General features: G+C 26.5%; 2 protein-coding genes across 5 annotated transcripts in view; one reads left to right on the top strand and one right to left on the bottom strand.

The window, feature by feature from the left end:
* Positions 1–21,796, top strand: part of LOC127279050 (leishmanolysin-like peptidase) — a 62,785-nt gene extending 40,989 nt beyond the window's left edge. The window contains exons 3-14 of the mRNA XM_051301156.1: positions 3,999–4,029; positions 9,810–9,892; positions 15,420–15,531; positions 16,776–16,957; positions 17,039–17,242; positions 17,717–17,942; positions 18,110–18,303; positions 18,824–18,956; positions 19,072–19,231; positions 19,453–19,619; positions 19,686–19,805; positions 19,886–21,796. Coding sequence (XP_051157113.1) covers positions 3,999–4,029; positions 9,810–9,892; positions 15,420–15,531; positions 16,776–16,957; positions 17,039–17,242; positions 17,717–17,942; positions 18,110–18,303; positions 18,824–18,956; positions 19,072–19,231; positions 19,453–19,619; positions 19,686–19,805; positions 19,886–20,044 — 1,771 coding nt within the window. The 3' untranslated portion in view covers positions 20,045–21,796. The remainder of the gene's footprint in view (positions 1–3,998; positions 4,030–9,809; positions 9,893–15,419; positions 15,532–16,775; positions 16,958–17,038; positions 17,243–17,716; positions 17,943–18,109; positions 18,304–18,823; positions 18,957–19,071; positions 19,232–19,452; positions 19,620–19,685; positions 19,806–19,885) is intronic.
* The window catches only part of LOC127279051 (trace amine-associated receptor 9), a 36,474-nt gene continuing 32,436 nt past the window's right edge, over positions 20,439–24,476 (bottom strand). For all 4 annotated transcript variants that reach the window (XM_051301159.1, XM_051301160.1, XM_051301158.1 and 1 more), the window contains exon 9: positions 20,439–23,911. In XM_051301159.1, the coding sequence (XP_051157116.1) occupies positions 23,784–23,911 (128 nt within the window). In that variant the 3' untranslated portion in view covers positions 20,439–23,783. The remainder of the gene's footprint in view (positions 23,912–24,476) is intronic.

Here is a 24,476-nt window from a genome sequence, read left to right as displayed (position 1 = left end):
GACCACTGTGGTGTCTTCTGATTTGGCAGGTAAAAGGGCTGGTACCAGTATAGTTTAAGAGCTCACAGGAAGGTTGACGGGCCTTGGTGATGACCACAGGTCCGGAGTTCAGTTGATTGAATCAGCTCTTCTTGACGTAGAAATTTTTAACACTTGACACAGAGATTCTTCTAAGTCGAACTTGTGTATGAAATCGAGCAGAGTAACAACGCTTGTACTAGATTTCGTATGTGAACTGGTACCGTGTATGATGAAAAGTTCTGAACTGGTAGATGTTACACGTATGAAGATGATTTGAGAACTGGCGGTATCGGTGGTAATTTCTGAACTGGAAGACGTCGACTGGTACCAAGAATGAAGTTGATGTTAAACGTATGAAGATAATTTGAAGGGTAGAATGACAAAAGGGGTCAAGCGCCAATTCACTGTTTTTACAGGAAGTAAAAAAAACATTTTTAAAAATTTTGCAGGTCATTTAAAAAAAAACTGAGAAAACCGTTTCGATATATTAGTATGTTTTAATAAATAAACAACAATTTGTTGAAATAAACCTACATATTAACGATAAAATTAAAAAAAACTGTGGTTCCTTGAGGTTATATCAACTGCGCACATTTTCTTTAAGCATTAATTATAAAAAAAATATACAGTTTAAAGAAAAACTGGAAAATTAGTTTCTTTCTATGGAATCGACGAAATGAATAGAAAAAAAAATTCCTTTAAAAAATTGTTTGTTTTCAAGAAAATTACGAATTAATTGCTTGCTTTGGAATTGAGCAATACTTTCATCTTTAAATTCAATTGTTCGCTTAGTATAACCATAAAAATATTTTAAAATTAATAACAAAATGATTTTAAAATCGTTTAAAATTGAAAATGCATTATTATTATTATTAATTTTATTAATTAAAATATTATTGAAATAAAATTAAAATAAAATATTAAAATAAAACCTAAAAAAATAATATTTTTTTTATTTTGATAATATTATTGACTCACCACTTTCTTTTGTTTTTCAATCAGGTTGCAATAAAGTAAATTTGAGGCTATTTTATTAATTTAATTTTTATTAAAAACTGATTTAAATACGCAATAAAAAAGGAAATCCTTCTACAGAAATGTGTAAATGAATTTTCTTGATTTTTTTATGCAAAAACCTCATTTTCGATAAATTGGCGCTTGACCCCTTTTGTCATTCTACCCTTCATTTAAGAACTGATTTCTCCATAAAAATGTAGTCCTTTTATATTGAATATTCATAAGAGAATATATCTATATATTTTTCACCCTAATTTTTCATAAGAGAATATATCTATATATTTTTACCCTTTTTTTAGAAGCCGATGTCGAATCCTTCTATATAAGAGAATAGTGCTATATATTTTTCACCCCTTTTTTTAGAAGCCGATGTCGAATCCTTCGATATAAGAGAATAGTGCTATATATTTTCACCCTAATTTGGAAGTCGATGTTGAGTCCTTCTCTCTCAGTTAAACGTTAAAGAAGAGGGTTCTTCTAATGTGATGATACCACAGGTGTTCGTTACATGGGGGGAATTAAAAGATTTCTCGCTTTTATTTCTATGTTTTAGAAATACAGTATATAGACATAGGAAGATACAAAACGCAAGGGTCATTTATACATTAAGTCGCGCGATAATGGGGCGGGAGTTTACATAAGAGAAAGGCATTTAAATGCGTAACAAAGGCACGGGTGTTTGTCGCAGAGACATACAATTCGGTATTGATTAAAAGAATTCTTATAATTATGAATGTAAAAGTTACGGTGACGTGACAGTACCAACAAAACATTTGTTATTCCGTGAAACCGTACCAAAATTAAAGAAAAATATTAAAAAAATATACCCGATCTAGACTTATTTTTTAATTCTATCGGCCAATTTACCAAATCGCTTCATTCTTATATTGATTCGTTAGAATAGTAAAAAATTTTATATTATTTTGTAAGCTTATGTAGTTGCCCATTTATGGTCAAATAATGACTGCGGGCTTTTGTGATCAATAAATCAATAAATAAATACAGAAATTTTGCTTTATGTTTAAAATAATAATTATAAATTTCTAATAACTAATACTAACCATACAGTATAATAATTGTAATGAAACTGAAGTTTCAAGACTCAATTAAGGATTTCAATTCTCATCAATGAAATTTGATTATTTTCAACCCTGCAAAACCTGAAATAAAAAAAAAACAGTATTTATCATTGTTTTGTCACGGATTTTACGAAAATCTCGGAATTTCAAGTAAATTGTTATTTCCTCGCTTTGAAAGTAATTTTTTTTTAATTATTTATTTTTCAATGCTATAGAACCCTTTTAAAACAAATTGCAAAAGGTTCCAAGTCGAGGAAAGCAGTGATTTTGATTTTTTTGTCACGGATTTTTTTCGAAAATCCTAAAATTTTAAGTAATATGCTATTTCCTCGCTTTGGAAGTAATTTTTTTTTGATAATTATTTATTTCAATGCTAGAAGCCTTTTAAAAACAGAAAAATTGCTTCCAAGTCGCCACACGAAAAAAAAGTAGAATTTTTACCCCAAAATCGGTATAAAAATTACCTGCAACAAATTTTATCCTAGTTGACGGCGCCACCGTCTATGTGAATTAGCATTGGTTAAAATTACCCGCAACAAAATTTACTCAGCGTTTTTTCCCCGCGGTGAAATAGCAATTTTTTTTTGAAATTTCGGGATTTTCGTAAAATCCGTGACAAAAAATTGAAATCACTGCTTTTCCCGAATTGGAATCAATTTTTCTGTTTTTTAAAAGGCTTCTAGCATTGAAAAAAATAATTATCAAACGCGAAAAATTGCTTCCGAGACGAGGAAATATCAATTTACTTGAAATTTCAAGATTTTCGGAAAATCCGTGACAAAACAATGATACTATTTTTTTTTTATTTCAGGTTTTGGAGGATTGAAAATAATCAAATTTCATTGATGAGAATTAGAATCTTTAATTTTTATTTTTTTCTTTAAATCAACGTTGGTAACTTCTGTTTCATTAATTTATAGTAATTGGTAGTTATATATTGTCTGACCGTAGCGCGTTCATACTACTTAAATTGGAATATTTGATATTTCAGTTAGCTCTAAACTCCGAAAACATATATACAAATGTAATTTTAACTCTTATAACAGACAATTTTTTAATTTCACTTAAAAAGTAATAAATTTTTTTAAAAATAAATGTAAATATAGGTATATACGTATAATGCACTTTTTCATCTAAATCGATTTCTCTTGGCGCTTTTGTTCGCAGTTACTCCTTTGGTGCTTTCTTTCTCTTTGTATGCTCAAGAAATAAAAAAAGGAAGGAGTTGTCTTTAAGTTTGAGTACTTCTTCAACTTTAAAGTGCGTCAAAGATTCTCTGTGACTCTACACTGAAAAAATCTTGGGTGCATTTTTTCAGAAGAAATTTTGAATTAATTACACAGAAAATTAAAAGGCATTAAAATAAGCTGCTTATTTTTATCCATTTTGGTATTAAAATAAGCAAAATTGGATTAAAATAATAAGCGTTGCAGCTTATTTTAATACCTTATAATTTTCTGTGTATATGTTAATAATAACGTTACTTTTTGGGTTATTATTTTAAATTCGCGAGTCTATAAAAAATTTTAATTATAAAAGTATTTTTAAATGTAGGCAAGTAAATTTAAGAACCCTTTGATAAAAGTTCAAATGGAAATTAGTGATAATAGATTCGACTCTAATTTTTCCACTATAACAAAAGAGTGTTTAAATTACTTTAAAGTTACACTTTTTTTTTTACTTTGTAGAGGCGTGTTGCAACAATTAAAATGTTAACTAATGAGTTCAAAAAGGCTTTGTAAAGAAGCAATTTTACATTTCTTTTAATTCCACTCTTTCTACCTTCATTTAAATTTATAGTTTAAACTATTATTTAGTAGTTTAAATAAATCACTAATTTTTTTTTTTTGACAGACCATTAATTAAATTTTTTTATTGCAGGCTGGACAATGAAAAATTTGAGCTCATTAATGTAAGTAATGCAATTTTTTATTATATAAAGTTGTAATGTTTATTACATTTTTATTAAAGTTTTGAAATTTTATTTGAAATTTTCTGTTTTTTATAATAAATTCGATTCAAGTACTTATTACTTCGTGGTACAAAATTGTATTAAATTCCATGTAGTTTATGAAATACTTGTTTTCTTTGCATATAAAGTTTTGTAATATAAATAACTCTTATTCTTTTGTATAATCATTCTTTTATATATAGAAAATTCAAAAGACTTTACAAGAAATAAACTTTTTCTGAGTTTGTATTGTTCCAAAAATTAATTTAATTAGTTTTATTTTTTTGCGAATAAACAAATTCTAAAGGAAAAAATATTTTGAGGCACTTAAAAACTAAAATATATTAATCACGTGGCATAATAAATTTATTTCATTAATAAGATGTGCGCAAGTCATTATAGATTCATTTACTTAGCGCAGAGCGATAATTATTCGGAGAATAATATATAAAATGAAAATCGCATGGCGGTGAAAATTTCTGTTGTGAATAAATCAAGAGCCACAGCTGAACTTGAATAAACGAATAGTCGGTCTACTTTGGACAAGTTAACTTGCGCTCCGCTTGCTCTTTCGAATTTACGATCTCGATAAGTAGCATTTTATTCATAGCACATGCTTTGCTCTTTAGCTAAAGTAAAAAGAGGATAATATCATGAAGCTTCTTCCTGTAGTTTAAATATTTACAAGTATAGTATTTCATATTTAACAGCAGTTTTTAGTAATTGCTTTTTTCTTCATTGGAAAAGTGAATATGTTTTCAATGGTGTTTATTCTTAATGAAAAAAAAATGAAAAATAAATAAATTTCTCTTTTACTCTAATAACAATAAATGACGTTAATTAATAAAATCTCTATAAAAGTTTTGATTATAACAATTTTTATAGAATTTTTTTTAAATAATTATAATTTTTACTGCATAAAAATATTTTATTATTCTACATGAAGAAAAGCTGCTTTAATAAAAATGGAAAAAAGAGAAAAAGGATAAGAAAAGAAAAGTGTTGGTGTTAAACACCGACAATGTTATTTTTTATGATTTTTTCAATAAAAAGGCTTTTATTGATGTACATTGTTTTCCGGCTATGTAGCTTTATGACATTGATATGACTATACTATCAATAAAATTATTTTTTTTTATTGCAATATCTTATTGCGATAAATGTTCTTGTACATCTCTTATTTAATTGCAGAAATCTTAATAAAAGTTTTATCGGTATTATTGTTTCATTGGGACCTATGTATTTTATAGTCTTAATAAATAAGGGGATCTCATTAATTTGAGATTTTAATGGATCGTCTGTCAAGTTCAATGTTTCATAACGATCATTTATTTTCACAGCAGCTGTAAGTAATTTGGCTGCGCCTTATTTCTCTAATTTCCTCTCTTCTGCAATTGGGATTTTCGTGAGAAGTAATGAAGACAAAAAAAGTTATAAACTTTCCTCACTTATATAGTGATTCCGGCATTTATTATTTCAATTAAAAAGTTTACACGTTTCTATTTGCGGAAAAGAAGAACCAATTATGTAAATGAAACTGAAGTTACCAACGTTGATTCAACGAAAAAAATTGAAGTTAAGGATTTTAATTCTCATCAATGAAATTTGTTTATTTTCAACCCTCCAAAACCTGAAATAAAAAAAAGGTAAGAAAACAGTACTGCCGTACGAAATAAAAACTTACTTAACTCATATTTTCGTGAAACCGAGAAAATGACGAAAGACTGTTTGTCTTAAAAAACCTAATGTAATATTGTTAAAAAACAGATAATTTCTCGTTCTAAGTTCCATTAGGTTAGTTTTCAGTTTTCACTGCGCATCCCAGTCGAAAATCGTAAGTTTCCCTGAAGGGTTCACATGGCCTTCAGGTAACTGTTATGAAGGTTTCAAAAGCTTCATGGCAACTATTTATACATTAGACCTAAAATTCTGTGATATTTGCTTTCTAACTTCTGAACGGGAAGCTTTTTCTACAGCTTGTTGAATATCTGTGGACAGCTTCTAGCAAAAGGTCTACCAGTTTGCTTGGTGAATGCTTTCCTAATGCTTGGTTTAATGTGTAAGAAAGCAATTCTATTTGCTTTTCACAAGTTGCAAATTAATATGTAATTTAATTACCTTTTTTACACTTCCTGAAAACTAGAATAATTTCATTAAATTAAACTAAATCGAAAAATCATAAAAATTCTATAGTAATTTGTAAATCCGTTTTATACAATTAATAATTATTCTTTATATATTATATAAAAATTATTTTTCAAAGAAAACGTTTATTTTTAAACACTTAAATTATATACGAAAAAAATTATATATAACTTGAGCAAAATTTGGGGTTAGGAATACGAACTCGGTGAAAACCTTTTATATTGAATAATGAATACAATTTCTTAAAAAAAAGACAAAATATTTAATATTTAAAAAAAAAGATTATTATTTTTATACTTGATATTTATGAATATTTTTTATAAATAATATATTCTTTATTCTTTTAGAATTTCATAATTTATGAAAATGAATTTAACGGCGTATTTTTATTTACAAATTTTTAAAAGTATTCTACATGAAACATTAAATTATTAATCAATATTAATTGTGTAATTTCACTATAGAAAATTAATTCACAACTAACTTTTAATTGAAAGAAGATAATAATTAGTTTAAAAAAAAGTATTTAATATCACTAATAGATATTTTATAAAACAATTGTACCCTTTTAAAAAGACTGTGGAAATACCGAGTCTGACGTAAATAATTTTTCTTTAATTCTTCAATATTTAAATATAATAATCTAATACATAATATTTTTACGAGATAAATAAAGATGGAAAGAAAGGTTAAATTTAATTTTTGATCATTGTCATTTTTCCGCTGTTTCCTGAAACATCCATGACGCTTCATTTAATTTTCGCCACCTGAACGCTTTCTTTTTATATATGCAAAATCCTGCAACTCTTTGATAACTCTCTCAAAGCTACTTGAATGCTTTGGTTAAAACGTACAAAATTTGTTATTTTCAAGCTTTCCGTGGAAGCGAAAAATCGGCCATAACAGGCTTCCTGAAAGTTTTCTATAGCTAGTTATCTACTGTCTCACAATTCTCTAATGGTTATCTCAATACTTCAAAACAACTTTTTGTTCAGCTTAACATAGCGTCGGATTTTCGACTGGGATAGTGTCTACCTGAAAATTTGCACTTAGGTTCATGTTTATTACTCTAAGTGAGACGCCGTTTTCAGGTATGAATCCTCAAGTTAGTCAGGATTGAACCTTCAACAGGAAAACTGCGTTTTCTCGGTTCAATGCTTTAACACAATTTTGTATTCTCTTTATACTTAATAAATTTTATCATTCTTTAATTAAAATGTGTCTTTACTTTTAGTAAAAGCCCAACAAATATAAATAATTCTTTAATCTAACTTCACTTTCTAGCTAAATAAATAGACTTCTTTCTAATTCCCTTGGCAAAAATTGATTATTTAAACAAATTATATTAAATAATTGAGTTAAGTATTTTTTTACACAAGCAAAACTTAGTTAACTCGAGTTAAGGAGTGCTTTTCGAAAAGGTAGGCGAGTTCGAGCCGCCGCTCAGAAGTAAAAACTCACCTAACTCAAGCTGGCACGCGAGGTGGGGGAATAACGTATTATACACATTATAAAAAATTTGGTTCTGAGTTAAATTTTAATCTGATTGTGATTAATAAAGATTATTTTTATTATTATTATTATTAATTTATATATTTATTATTTTATTATTCATTAATATTTTAAAAATTAAATTTAAATCAACATGTTTCAGTATAGAATTTATTACAATTAAAAATGTGTAAAATGATTGCATGAGTAAAAAACGGTGTTATTAGTAGAAAAACATTGATTATACTTGCTTATAATATTCAAATAACTTACAACAGCTGTTTATAATTACTACAACAGTCTTTATGTAATAATCAATTAATTAAACATTTTAAAAGTAGCGAAACTTAAGCGGGCGAGATTCCGAAACAACCCGACGAGAATCCGAAGTTAAACGATGATTGAGTTGAGGAGTTTGCTTTCGAAATACAGGGTCTAGCTCATGCCATTTTTCGAAATAAAAACTCACTTAACTCGAGTTAAGGTTTTCGCTTCAAAACTATGCATGAAATTCGACTACGTTTTTGACAGCAAAAATACTCAACTCGAGTTGACTGAGTTTTTGTTTCTTATATCTCATGCTCGAGCTACGATTTTCGGACTCTTTAACTCGAGTTAGCATAGTATTTCTTCATTTTCTGGGTTTTCGACAATTTTTTATAACTATTTTCTTGCAATAAATAATTAAATAAAAATTTTTTAATAACACCATCAGATGCGTTTTTTACTACGAATCCATTGATACCAAAAACTCATTTTTCGCCAAAATATGAGTTAACCAAGTTTTTACTTCGTACGGCAGAGTACTTATCATTGTTTTGTCACGGATTTTACGAAAATCCCGGAATTTCAAGTAAATTGTTATTTCCTCGCCTCGAAAGCAATTTTTTTCTTTTGATAAGTATTTAAGTTCACTGCTAGAAGCCTTTTAAAAAACAGAAAAATTGCTTCCGAGGTGAGGAAATAGCATTTTTTTTTTGAAATTTCGGGATTTTTGTAAAATCCGTGACAAAAAATTGAAATAACTGCTTTCCCCGTCTTGGAACCTTTTGCAATTTGTTTTAAAAGGCTTATAGTATTGACAGGGTGTCTAACGGTCAGGGAAAGTCAGGGAAATGTCAGGGAATTTCTGAAAATTTCATTTAAGGACGTTCATCCACGGAAGTGCAGACCTCTTGAAAAAAATAATTAATTAACATTTAAATAATTAAAATAATATTATTAATTGTACTTTCTGAAAGATGAGATATTAATTTTCAAGAAAAAAATTTAAAACTTGCAAAATTTATTTATACAATTTGCATAGGATAACATTTTTTTGTTGTATCGCTTCTACAGAATTTTTTAAAAATGATTCGATTTCAATGAAATATGGCTTATTTTCTTCGGAAAATGATTCTCTACAACTTCACCGTGGGATTTTTTAAACAAGCAAGCCGTTTGGAAAATATGGCTATTTGTTTAAAAGAAAAATTTGCATTTTTTAAACAAATAGCCATATTTTCCAAACGGCTTGCTTGTTTAAAAAATCCCACGGTGAAGTTGTAGAGAATCATTTTCCGAAGAAAATAAGCCATATTTCATTGAAATCGAATCATTTTTAAAAAATTCTGTAGAAGCGATACAACAAAAAAATGTTATCCTATGCAAATTGTATAAATAAATAAATTTTTCAGGTTTAAAATTTTTTTTCTTGAAAATTAATATCTCATCTTTCAGAAAGTACAATTAATAATATTATTTTAATTATTGAAATGTTAATTAATTATTTTTTTCTAGAGGTCTACATTTCCGTGGATGAACGTCCTTAAAGTCAGTGAAATTTCAGTAAATTTCTAAAAATATTAAAATTTTTTGTGAATTTAAAAATTTTTTAATCTAAAATAACTTGAATGGTCAAAATAATGACAAATACTGTTTTCTTATCTTTTTTTTATTTCAGGTTTTGAAGGTTTGAAAATAAAAAATTAGAATCCTTAACTTTTATTTCTTTTCGTTGAATCAACGTTGGTATAACTTCAATTTCATTTATGTAACCTATTTTTCTTTTTTTTTTTTTACTATTAATTTATTTAAATTTTACAAAATAATTTATTTAATTTTAGAATACAATCTTGCCTGAAGCTGTACATTTTTGGGAGAGGGCTCTTATGGTGCGAGCGACAAGAAACACCATTCGACTGAATAGGTAACATAATAAATTTTATTTATATTATTAAAAAAAGTGTAGTCATGAAATTTTTCATCTATTTTACATATTTCTATAATAGAAAAAAAAATCTATAGAAATGTAGTTGAAAGCCAAGAGAGCGTTAGATGAATTATTAAAGGGATACCATAGTGCAAATGTTTGTATCAAATTTTTTGCATCTCTACTGATTTCTGTGCTGTATAACTCAAAATAATGTGTGCATCAACTTGTTGTTGAAACACTATAAATTCTCATAAGAAGGTTTATTTTAAGTTTCTATATTATACAATGAAATATGGTACTAAACATATGCAAAGATAAATGCCAAATATTTGTATAAAACATTATTATTTCAACTCTGTAAATACATTTTTCTGGTAATTTTGAGAGTCTGCGGTTTCTGGAATTTAAAATTATTTATGAATATTTTTTATGAGTATTTAAATCGAATTTAAAAACGCTGATTTCGTAGGAAGTAGTATATTAAAGATTATCACGCTTGGAATTTGATTTGATGCTTAATTAACTTTTGAAGTGACGTTACTGGTTGAGATTCGTTTTCTACTTGAATAAGTTTAAATAAGAATTTTATAAACTGAAATGAAGTCGCTCGCAAGAAAATTGTCCCGTGAGGGTTTTACAAGATAATGAATATTTTCGTAGATAGTAATTATTTAGGGTAATCGAGATATTGGAAATTAATTATTGTGACAGTTGATAACGAACTTATAAATATTTTACGTAGTTTAAAATAGTTTCTGTTGAACTTTGCATTTATTTAAGAAATCGAAAAACATTTTATATAATAAATAATTTTGTTTACAATTCTTATGACTTACTTTTCAATATTATCCTTTGTCAAAATGCAGTGACATGTAATTTTCAAATAAAATTAATTTTAAAATTTGTATATTTTTTTTTTGATAGTATCATTATTAGGAAAAATTTGTGAAAGAAAGTTTTTTTTATCATAAAGAACAGAATAGATAAAAGCATATTTTATTACGGAAATAGGAATATGTGGTACATTACACATTTTATAAAAGAAAGGAGATACTCGCACAGTTGAGGCTTTGTGCCAACTTTACAAGTAAAGCAGCACTTCTTTACTAACTGGGGCACGAAATTCGTTTTTGATATTTGTAACGATTGCTTCACTGTGTGAGCATAAAAATTCAAGTTTACTTTTTACCTTTTGACTCGTCTCATACATGTGATTTGAATAGACAATCAGTAAAATATACATACAAAAGAAAAAGTCAAAATAAAAAGTACGTTACTTTTTGGTAGATTTTGATATATTTTTTTCTCAACTATTAAAATGGAGAAAACCTATTATTTACAATTTAAAAAAATTTGATGAAATTTAATTTTTCATAATTTATTGAATATAAAAAAGAAAAATGCGTCGCAAAAAGCAGAAACCTCTGGTGCCAGTAAGTCTGAAAACAGGACATACATTATTCACCAGTTGAATTTCCAATATCGAATACTTAAAGGTGAAATTTTGCTTATTTCAATTTTAATTTTTGTACCTTCTGAGTAATAAAAGTATTGTAAAACGTTTATTTTTAAAAACATTTTTTTTATTCGTATTTCAAACTCTACATTGTTTTAATGAAAAATAAAAAATAATAAAATTAAAAAAGTGAGTAAAAAAATATAGGAACTGAAATAAACTTTGCTTGTGTTCTTTCTCTGTAACAAGATTTTTTACTCGTTTTTTTTTTTTTGTTCATTATAAACTATAGCTATAGATGGTCAGTGCGTATGAAATGTTGTTCTATATGAGAAAAAAAAATATGAAAAATGTCCGTGTTTGGCTATATAAAAAGTTATTTCGCAATAAATTGGATAGAGGAGATAAATATCTGTTTGCACTATTTTCAAAGGACTTTTTACTTGAGAGTAAAAGGATGGAAAAGGGCGGAAGTTCACTTGAAAGAAAGGAGTTGATACTCCTCAGCTAAAGCCCCATGGGGAAATGGTCTCATGTAGGGCTTCTTTTATGTTCTTCTCTTCTTAGAATTTAATAAAGTACTAAGAACAAATTATTGCCGTTGACAAAAATCGTTTCTCTGTAAAAGACTTATATTTAAAACCATAATTTTTCAAAAACTCTCTCGGACAAACTAATTGCCGAGTAGTATGTATATCTCTTAAATTTTAAAAATCAGATTTATTATAGGACCTCATGATTTGAAATTCTCGTTTGAATTAATAAAATATTTTTATAAAATGATAATGTAGGTGGGTGATTCTACAAACGAGGGAATTATAAGCGGTCAAGCTTATTTTGTATATTAATTTTGAAAAAAATAATTTTTTTTTTTATGAAAATTGTAAATCTAAATGGTTTCTATTGTGGCACTAAAAAGCAGCCGATGAAAAAAATATTTCTTGCAAAAAATACACATCAAAGTGCTAAATTCTCATTCGTCTGGCATGTCCCGCAGTGTAATTGACAGTTTATATTGTGAAAAAATATTATTTTTCAAGTGTTTAGCGGAAAATTCATACTGGATTAGTAATTTTGAATAGTTGTAGATTATTAATGTGGAAATAATTATGACATTACTCTATACGTTATTTATAAAATATCTTCTTGAATTTTGTCATCATTCGTCTGACAGTTGAAAACACGTTAAAATTATTAAAAATTAACATTCTGATGAAGTTACAGTTCGTTATTGTTGTTAATTAAACTAAACTAAATGTGATTCCACGTGCGTTTTATTTAATCTGTTATTCTATTAACCAAGATTTCTCAATTTGTGACCAAGATTGCGTTGTGACCAGACAAATTCTCATTCGTTTGGCATCAATTTTTTTGAAAAAAATATTATTTTTAGGTCCTTTTATAGGCTTATGTATTGCAAATTTGAATTCTCTATCGGATAGAATTGCTTATTTTTTTATTTAATGTTGTTTCTACCTTTTTTTTTTTAAAAAAACTGCCAAATTCTCATTCGTCTGGTTCTCATTCGTCTGGCACTTTTGAGACAGGATATACATTAAGCACTAAAAACAGCGTAAAACTAATAATTTTTTTAACAGTTTTCGATTTTCTTGACTTAAAATAATCCTCACTAAATTTTTAAGATATTGCTAAACTCCAATCTTTAATTTTCATTTTGTATATATAATTATATTAATATAAATAAACAAATAAAAAGTACTTTTTTCCTGTGAATCGTATGAATATTACAATAAAATCGAAATATTTTTTATTATTAGACACTTAAAGTACTCCTACAGATTTGCAATTTGTAAAATTATGTTCTAATAGAACACACGTAACTTGTTATAAACAAATTATATAAACAAATTACTAATTAAAGCGATACCTTTTATTGATCCTTGTAAAATTCGTTACTCGGGGGTTTTCGGGGTCGTTGATTACGAATCAGAGGTCAGTTTTTCAAAATTCAAAATGGTGGATACAATATGGCGGACGAGTTTTGAAAAAACTTAATATATTTGTCTGAAAATAATTACTCGGGGGTTTTCAGGGTCGCTGATTACGAATCAGAGGTCAGTTTTTCAAAATTCAAAATGGCGGATCCAATATGGCGGACGACTTTTGAAAAAACTTAATATATTTGTCTGAAAATAATTACTCGGGGGTTTTCAGGGTCGCTGATTACGAATCAGAGGTCAGTTTTTCAAAATTCAAAATGGTGGATACAATATGGCGGACGACTTTTGAAAAACTTAATATATTCGTCTGAAGTAAGTAGTTTCCAGTGATTTTAAATATTTGTCCGCCATGTTGCATCCACCATTTTGAATTTTGAAAAACTGACTCCGGATTCATTTTCAGCGACCCCAAAAACCCCCGAGTAGAGAGTTTCAAGCAAATCCGAACGATTTTTTTAAAAAAATTCCGCCATATTGGATTCGACATTTTGAATTTTGAAAAACTGACCTCGGATTCGTAATCAGCGATCAAGAGAAAACCCGCGAGTAATAAATTTTGTATAAATCCATCCATTATTTTTTGTGTTAATGTGAATTTTCTATACACGATCTTAATTTCCTGGACAAATTGTTTATAAACAACCATAACTTTTGTAATTTTTAATATTTTGTCTGGCCACTTTTAGATATCTTTTTTAGTGTCATTAACTTAAAGTTAAAGTCCTTTTCAGACCTTAAATGAGAAAAAAATGTTGTGTCCATATTTTCTTCATTTTCGTCCTTCGTTTGTAGAATCATCCAAGTAAGCATAAATAGAATACAAAAAGGTGACACATGACAACCACATGTGACTTAAATAAGCTTCAAGCGTTCTTTTAGAAAGTTCCCTTCTGTGAACTTAATTGAATCACGTAATACTGTTAGTGCGGCTTCATACAGTGACACGCTTTTACCATTACTCAGAGCCTTTTGCTTGTCCTGTTTTAGTTCGTCCTGGGAAGCCTGCCACACTGAGTCTTAACTGGCTTTAAAAAATAGTGTACATTTCAAGACATTAATTCGACTGAATTGACCAAAAAAAAGGCATTCCTAAGGTTGAAACCTCCTGCTTTTAGTCATATATACTTTCTAATATTTTATTTATAAATCAGATCTGTCTAAAATTGTCTTATGATGTATCTACCGCAGCTTTTAAGAGATTAAAACACACTAAAATTGAGTTTAAAACTGCACTTTTAAAACACTCTCTTTTAATGTACATTTAAGAGAAAAAGCTGAGTATGAACACTCCTTAAGGAGAGGGATCGGTGAAATTTAATGGGGGTCAATTTTTTTTCTGTCATTATTTTGGATCTAAAATTCTTGTGAATTATCAAAATTAAAAACAAAATTTTTGGGCCAATTTTCAAAATTTTATTTTATGAAAATATTAAAATTTTTAAAAATCTATACGATTGATTGTTCAGAATCATGAAAAAAGCCTACAAAAAAATTACCGATAAAAAATAATAAAAATTGTAGAAGTTGAATTTTTAAGGAATAATTGATCAAATTGAAAATAAACATAATTGGATTAGTTTAGGGGTAAAAATTTTTTTTTACAAATTTTTTTAGAACCTGAAATCATATTTCACTATGAAAAATAAAAAAAAGTTATTTTTAACAAATTTTACATTTGTTTATTATTTTTCAAAAATTTTATTTTTTAAAAAATTGAATTTTTTCAAACTCCATACGATTGATTGCTCAGAATCTTGAAAAGAGTATATAAAAAATCAGCAATGAAAAATAATAAAAATTGTGACAGAAGTTTATACTTTTAGTATTTCGAGATTTATTTTAAAAATTATTAATAAATTGTTTATCAATTTCCCATAGTATATTACAGTTTTAAATACTCAATATTAACTGGGAAAAAAATTGACAACCTGAAACAGCCTCAATTTTAAAAGGTTGAAATTTCAGTTGTCCCTCCCCTTAAAAGCATTGAGAGAAGGTGATAATATTTCTTTGCAAATACCCACGTAATGTGCGTAAAACAATTATTAGTAGACAATGAATTTAAATTTTATTTAGCAACTAAAATTTTCATTTTTTTTTGCAGAAAATGCGAAAGCAGCCAAGTTTTTGTTAAGGATCATCATACACATTGCATAGACACTTGTCGATCTGTAACTATGTGTGGTGAAGTAGTTGTACCTGACGCACATCTTGACGTAAGTTATTGTAAATATTTAATTATAAATTATAATTAAAAATTATAATTAAAAATTATACTTTAAATAGATAATCTTTAATGTAAATCAAATTAAACAGTATCTGGGCAAATCTCCAGAACGTTATAAATATGAAAGTTTTTAAATTACACGCATCCATTTAATTTATACACTGAAAAAAATTTTTATTTGATTCAAATACTCGATTACTTGACTATTATAAAATAAATATTTACTTGAACCAAATAATTTTCATTTGAATTAAAATGAATTTTATTTGAACCAATAATTTCTGTATTTGATTCAAATAATAATTATTTGATATAAATAAATATTTATTTGATAATAGTCAAGTAATCGAGTATTTGAATCAAATAAATTTTTTTTTCCGTGTAGTTATAAATATTGGAAATTTAGAAAAAATAATTTTTTGCGTGATCCATTTTCCTTTAGTGATGAAATAATTATATTTAAAAAACTAAATCTTGGCTAGAATCTATTCTAAAATACAAAAAAAAATGACGACTATTAAATCTTAAGATATGTTCATGTCAATTTTTCTAATGACGAAATTTAAAAAAATAATTTGTTTTTAATAATTTTACATGTTTTTATATAGAGTAATTATGTAGCATTCAGGAATAATAATATTAATAATTATTTCTACCATTTACGACAAGATTCGTCCTATTATTTTTTAATCTTATCTGTGAGTGTGCTATTAAAGAAATTGAAAATTAATTAATTTTTATTTGTTTTTTCATTCGTAATATGCTCATTAAAAAAAAAATTAAAATTGCGTTACCTCTGAAAACGAAAAAACTTGATGAATTTCTGTTATTTAAAAAAGCGAGTATTTAAATAGTTGTTATTTAGTTTTAATTAAGGAGCACATATTTTTCCCACATTTCATACATTTTTCAATTTTAGAACTATAGTTTATCATAAATTTTAGATGATTTCGTTTTATGTTAAAAAAATTATACGAAAAAAATACCCAAAGTAACAAATGAAATTTGTTTACTTAAATTCATAAATAATTTTTTACTTCAATTTAAGTGTATAAATATTATGATTTAATAAATTTTCTCTATTAAATATGTTCTTAAATGGCACTAATATCTATAAACAAAATATTTATTTATTTATCTGTTATTATCATAATTAAAATGAAATTGCCCGATTCTATAGATTTGCCCATCTATTTTTAGTTTGAAACTTTCAATTACTTTTTTTTTTTACAGGTTTGTAGAACGTGTAATGCTACTGGACATAAATGCGGAGTGGCTGAAGGAAGCATTGCTGGTGAAGGGATCAATGATGCAGATTTCATATTTTATGTTTCTGCAATGCAAACCGAACGATGTCACAAAGGAATGACAGTCGCTTATGCCGCTCACTGCCAACAGGAAGCTGCTCTGGATCGGTAAAATAATCTTTAAATTTGAATCAATCATTTTTGACTAATGGTGAAAAATAAATAAGAATTCTTAAAATTATGTTATAGACCCATTGCTGGACATGCTAACCTGTGCCCTGGTAGTATAAGCACAAAACCTCAAGAATTAGAAACATTACTGAGCACAGTAAAACATGAAATTTTACATGCTCTGGGCTTTTCAGTGAGTCTGTATGCTTTCTATCGAGATGAAAATGGTAATCCCAGGACACCAAGAAGAAGTGAAACTGGAAAACCTCTACTCAATGAAAAGTATGATTAATATTTTTTCAATTTTGTTAAATTCATGAATTTAGAAAAAAAATCAAATTGAATATGATTTCTTAATTTTGCATTAAAAATGAGTTTTATAAAGTGATCCTTTCAAAAATTGAACGAAAAATATTATTTCTGTTCTATCTATATAAGAAATAATAGCAAATCGTACGTGTGGCTATTTATCATTCGACGCCAAAGTTTTCTCTCCGACCATATAGGAGTTTATCTATATAGTGTGTATCCTTCGAAATTGGAAAATTCCTTTGGCTGGGATACCTTGTGTTATCAAGGGATGCATTGTTTGTAAATTATGGATCCTGGAAATTCCAATCTTCTTTTTTTTTTTTTTTTTATTTTATTTCAAAAAATTATTTTTGATGGCTTGTTGTAGAGTTTATTTTCTATTATTTTTTTGATATGAAAAGGAAATGGTTTCCAATTTTGTGTACCTATTTTTTATTTTTCTAGATTACAAACCCATCAATGGAGTGAAAACACAATTAAGACCGTGATCAGACGAAACTGGCAAGTGCGTGGCACAACAGTGGAAAGGCCTATGCAAATGATTGTAACACCCCGAGTTCAAGAGGAAGTTCGTGCACACTTCAATTGCAAATTGTTGGAGGGTGCGGAATTGGAGGATCAAGGCGAGGATGGAACAGCTTTAACTCATTGGGAGAAACGAGTTTTTGAGGTATAATGTCATTAAATAATAAATTAGAAAAAATGTATAGTTATAAAAAGTATTTTAAAAATTATATTGAACAAATAAAAGAATTGATGATGTTAAAAGTTTGAATTTATGTATGCTAAATATATGAGAATATTATGATAAGTTTAAAAAGAAATGTTTCTTCGTAGAATGAAGCAATGACTGGAACACACACACAAAATCCTGTTTACTCGAGGATAACTCTTGCACTTATGGAGGATACTGGATGGTATAGCGCAAACTATTCGATGGCTCAGGAACTTGGCTGGGGTAAAAACTTGGGATGCGATTTTGCTATGAAATCTTGTAAAGAATGGATTTCCACAAGATCATCTCGTTTCTCGTCAGTATATTTAGAAATTTAAACACTTTAATGGATATATATTATTTTCCAATCACTCTCAGTTAATCCATCAGAGAATATTTAATAGTAATTATGCCCGTATTATATGGGATTAGGCTTCTATATATATATATGGAAAATTAAATTATATGCTATATGGAAATTTCGCTATTATCTCTAACGAAAGTTTAACGAGATATTCTCACAAAGTTATCTTACAGCATAATAATTCAAATTAAATAAACATAGAGTTTACAATTTTAAAAATTAATTAATTAATATTTTTTTTTGTTAAATATCACTTTTGAAAAGTTGAATTTTTAATTATGAAAGTAATAACATTTTCTTTTAATATGCTGCCTTTTTGAAATAACAGAGAACAAAAGTAAGTTAAGAAAAACTTTATTTGTATTCTTAAGTTTCTTAGAATAATAAAAAACAAATTTGTAGATGAAACTCTTAAAAGTTTTTTTTTAAACAAATTGAATTTTCTTTAACATGATGGTTTATTAATTTTCAGGGGCAAGTTGATTCATCCATTTTGCAACAAAGTGAAGCAAGATCCATTACAAACGGAATGTACTGATGACCGTAGTTCTGTAGCTTTGTGTAATTTAGTAGAACATCCTCAACCACTACCAAAAAAATATCAGGTACATTTTTATTTCATTTAATTTAAAAATTAAAAATTTTTGTAAAAACATTTAATCCTTTAAATTGAAACAAAATAATTGATATTTTATGATTAAAGAATACTTCTGTTTTTAGAATTTTGATTCAATTCCATACGTTCCTTCGGGAAAAGAGAAATTTTATGGTGGTTCGGTATCTCTAGCAGATTATTGTCCTTACATTCAAGAATTTACCTGGCGGGCCAGGAATATTGTTGTAAGGGGTTCGCATTGTTTGTATGAGGAAAACAATCCACGTGAGTAGAAAAGTCGAATTTTTCTTTTTATTTTCATAAAGAAGAAATCTTTTTTAAAATAAATTCAACTGCATATTAATAATCATATTTGTGCAGTGAGTTGAAAAATGTAATATTTTTATTTATTTATTTTTTTAAAAATAAATTTAACTGTACATTAATAATTATATTTGTGCAGTGAGTTGAAAAAAAACTAATATTTTCTGCTTGGTTTCATTTAGTTGCTGAAAAGAATTTCGCTTTGGAAAAATATGGACCTCATTCCAGGTGCTTTGATCATACAAATCAAATGTGGGTAGAAAGAACTTGTAAACAAGCTAGAGAATGGCAACATTGGGGATCTGGTTGTTATCAATATAAATGTGAAACTGGAAGACTGCACATAATAGTAAATATTTTAGAGAATCATAGCAATAAAGAAATATTTTCTTTTACAATTAATATTCTTTTTTAGGTAGCAAATTACACCTACACCTGTTATCACGCTGGACAAGAAATTGCAATCAGAATTATGCAAAATGAATGGTTGCACAAAGGAGCCCTTAAATGTCCACCTTGTAAGGATATTTGCCAGGTAAAGACAACCCTAGAAATTAGTTATATTTATTTAAAATTAAAAATTTTTGAATTATTAAAATTCAATTGGTCATTTAGGCGGAGTTAAAAGCACAAGGAGAATGGTGCAAACCAGGGGATGAACATCCTCCTGCAACATTTTATCCAAGGGACGATCTGCACTGTGGATCCTCCAGAATCATCAGTCTGAATCTATTTGTATATATCGTCAATATTTTCCTATTTATCACCAGATGATCTAATGTGAATTATAGTTTATGTTAATTGTTAAAAAAGACCTAATTCGTAGATCGATGTTTTAACATTGTATTTTCATCAAGAAACGTATCAAGCGAGCTTCATGTAAAATGCATTATTTTTTTAAAGCTCATTATTATTAGATACGTTGACAGAGAAAACTTTATTATGAGAGTTTTAATTAAACATTGTGATTTATGAATGATATTATAACGAACAAAGTTATTCATTGTATAGATTTCTTTTAATTGTTATTGAACATATTAACTGAGAGAGAAATTGCAAAATGACTGGTTAATTTTCGGAAATTGCTATCAGTATTTGACAAGTAACATTCCCTTAAAACTCGACTAAAGTATAACTTTATTAATTATTATTCAATTTTTTATTTCCAATTTTTATGACGTGTAATTTATTTTTAAGACTTGACATGCTTTAATGTATGAATAATTCAGTGGAAATATTGTCAAGAACAACCATTTTTAGTCTCGTAGATAGATTAAAATGTAGAGATTTTACGTCAGATTTTATTATGATCTATTAATATGAACAAAGTATTTAAAGAATCGACATTTTTCCTACCATTTAAAAATAGAAAATAAAATACATACACATTTTTAATCGTATTAACGACGAAAAGAATAAAAAGACATAAAACTAAAAATTTATAATACATATCTAGTGATTCTAAAACTTTAGCGAAAAGTTAAGTACATTTTTCTAAAAGAATTCATGTGATTTGGAAAAATATTCTTTTCAAAATAGTATTAATTCTTAGAAATGAACTCAAATGTAAATATTTTAAAAGTATTACTTTTCACATAAATACAAATAAAACTATTTTTAAAAAAATGCAATATTGTATTTGCATTTTTTTAACCTATAGCTAAAACCCGTTATAGTTTTATTATTCAGAAAAAATATAAATAGGGTTTTTTCTTAAATGTTAAAACTCATTTCGCTAAAGCTTTTTGAATTGTTTAAGTTAAGATATTTGTAAAAAGTATAGAAAGCTTTTTAAAGAATCTCCTCTAATTTTTATCTGTAATAATTTAAGTGCGATAAACATTTTTCTAGAATGTGAGATAATAAAATGTAAGAATGTGAACGCGTATATATAATACATTTAATTCATAATACAATTTATTAAAAGTTTGAATGATATCATCGTTTTTGTAAACGATTCGTTATATTATAATTAATGTAATTGGAATGATTAAAAATCAAGTTTATAGTATTATTCAAGTCATTAAGTAGTTTGAGAATTTTTAAAAATGAGAATGTAATATCAATTAGAATTTTAAGACGAATGAAAACCTTTATCTTGTGAAAAAAAACTTTAAATCTTTAAATGCCGTATTTAGTTTAAAGTTTTTTTTCCATAAAATTAATTTTTTTAATTACTTGATATTCATAAATTAAATTTTAAATTTGAAGACAGTTTGCGTTGTTTAATATAATTTAAATCATATTTATAATTACAATTGCAAATTATACATGAAACCTGCACTGCGGATTGTTTTAGAATTATTGTTCTCAAATTAAAATTTTACGAGTATTCTATCCAATATATTTTAATTTTTGAAAATGTAGCAAATATTGCAAATTTTAACAAACTAATTAACAGGTTAAAACACTTCATATCATCTTTCCGCAGTGAGGGATTAATAATATTTCATTTCAAAAATAAGAGTATTATCAACGCATTTATTTTGTATTACATATGCAACTTAATAAACAAAATTGTATATACATCAGTGAAAATTCATTAATTTTTTCAATGCTGAAATATAGCTGCCGATGTAAACTTAATACCCAGACATGAATTGATAACAAATTTAAATGATTTAAAAAATTTTCAATTTGGATAACGTATTTCAATTTTTATGGTTTAAAAAATAAAAAATTTTGTAATTAATTACATTTTGTACAGTAAAATCTATTAATATTTGAAAAGTAAAAAATTAAAAATATTGTTGATGAGGTAAAGTAATTATAAATTGTTATGAATCAATATTGTTTTAATAATCCATGAACAACTTACAATTTTGTGTTACAAAGTTAAACATGACAGTTTATTTTTATTATTCATCCCTAAATAATTATATAATAAATAATGTTGAAACAGAGATTCTTTTTATAAATCTTAAAGTCTTGTAAACTTACAGGTGAATAATTTTTTTTTTTTACATTAGAATACAACATGAATTTTTGTTTACAATTTAGATAAAATTACATTTTTATGACGTCATACGGTCATATAGTTATTAATTATAAGAGTTTAATATTTCTTTTACATGTTTTTTCAAAACTTTACCGACATATTTGGAATCTCTATAATATTTAAATTCATATATAAATCTGCGTTTCTAATTACAAATTGGTATCTATATTTGTGCTGCGCATTATCAGTATGATATTAATCTAATAGGTACTTTTATAATTTTTTTTTTTTTTTTGTTAAGAATATGAATTTTTTTTTATTCTATTCCTTTGTTCAGGTAATTATATAATACAATAATTAAAAGAAAATTTTTTGATTTATATATTTTTTAAAAGATTTTTTTAGCACAATAATTCAAAGAAATGTTAAATTTTTGCAATTATATATTTATATTATAAAATATAATTTGTATAATATAAAAATTTTATATTTAATTAAATTGTTATTTATGAAACTAAAAAAGTTTTTATTTGGATTTCTTAAACTATTTATCGTATTAGTATATTTTATGATAATTGAAGCCCTGTGCGTTTAATTACATTTTTTTTAATACTATTATTTTTTCACTTTCACAATAATTATCCTTATCAATGGGCAGTGAAAACGATTTTAATAATTTTTGTTCAACATTTTTTTTTTCATCTTGACACTTTTTATTTTATTCTAGAACTATATAAAATTAATAAATTTATTTGTAATTTTACAAAGCTCTCTTTTTAAAAAAGAGTCCTTATTTATATTAATTTAAATTTATAGAATTATAAATTTTTTAGCTGTCGTTTATTTTAATGTAAGCAATTTCTAATTAAATTTAATTAGAAATTTAAAAATGAACATAGAAAAAAATAAAAAGTAATTTTTACTACTTTCATAGTAAAGCGGGAACTGTTTAAAGTTTCTGCGCATCTCTGGCAACTTTTACTCCAAAAATAGTAAAGTTTACTTCAGAAATAGTAAACATTACTACGGAACAGTAAAATTTACTACAAAAAATAGTCAATTTTACTATTTTTGGTGTAAAAGTTGACAGAGATGCGCAGAAACTTTGGACAGTTCCCGTTTTACTATGAAAGTAGTAAAAATTACTTTTTCTTTTTTTCCGTGAATATATGCATTATTTTTTTTAATGTAGAAGTTTCTTAAGCGGTTTTATTTGTATTAAAAATTTGACTTTTTAAAAAACAAAAATTTTATCTTTAAATTGTGACAAGTAAAAGAAATATATAGACGTATATATATATATATGTATAGAATTTTACAAAACATTTACCAAATTACAAAAATTTATTTCTAAAAGATAAAATGAGAAACTTGTAATTATTTTTATTTTATTATTTAATTTTCTTTTTTTAGCAAGTAATTTTGATATACTTATTTAGTTTTTATGAACTGTAATATATATTTGAAATTTTATGTCGACACTAAATGTTAATTGCTTTATCCTGCCACCACGCATTACTAACTGCTATGCTCCGGAGAATCGGAGTATTCAGTTTGCGTGGCAGCATCCTTTCCTCACGTGATCATTTTTTCTTCGTTAACTATGTGTCTTGCTTCCCATGGCAGAGGCGGGGGTGTTAGTGCTAATGATGATGACGAACATCTTGCCATTGAACAATGATCCATGGAACATCGATCTAAACCTACGAAATTTTTAAAATTTTAATAATTTTTTCTATAAAAATATATTTTTGTCTAATTTAAAGTGCAATTTGGTTGAAAAAAATGAATTATCTGATTAAATTTTCTTTTTTCAAATTTGATCGATTGTAATTTTTTCATCTTTTCTGATTTTTGAATTTTCTTTACTGATTTATTAATGGCTTGAATATGAAAGCTTTGTTTCGTTAATAGCTGTATATAAACAAAATGATTTGTGGAGCACATTGGATTCGGATGAATAGAATATTCACGCGCCGCTTAATGACACTGATTATTAGTGTTGATTGTAAATCGTTAGTTATGAACGGTACACTAGAGAACACGGAGAATGCCTTTAACGATCAATAATGGAAACCATCGAAAAGCTAGTACCTATTGCTCGTTAGTACAAAGTCTGATCACGTGAAAACACAATTTTGTTTAATGAACTACGCCAAGACGAGGGTTCGCCTTACTCTCTATATTTTTTACATTCTTCTTTTTCTACTCTTTTTTCCAATATACAATTTTGCAATAATGCACAATTTCAAAAATAAATTTGAAAAA

The sequence above is a fragment of the Leptopilina boulardi genome, unplaced genomic scaffold (assembly GCF_019393585.1).
Source record: "Leptopilina boulardi isolate dan_hultmark-lab unplaced genomic scaffold, ZJU_Lbou_2.1 LbouV2_214, whole genome shotgun sequence".
Classification (NCBI taxonomy): domain Eukaryota; kingdom Metazoa; phylum Arthropoda; class Insecta; order Hymenoptera; family Figitidae; genus Leptopilina; species Leptopilina boulardi.
Note: the sequence above shows the minus strand (reverse complement) of the source record. Positions and strands in the feature narration are given on the sequence as shown.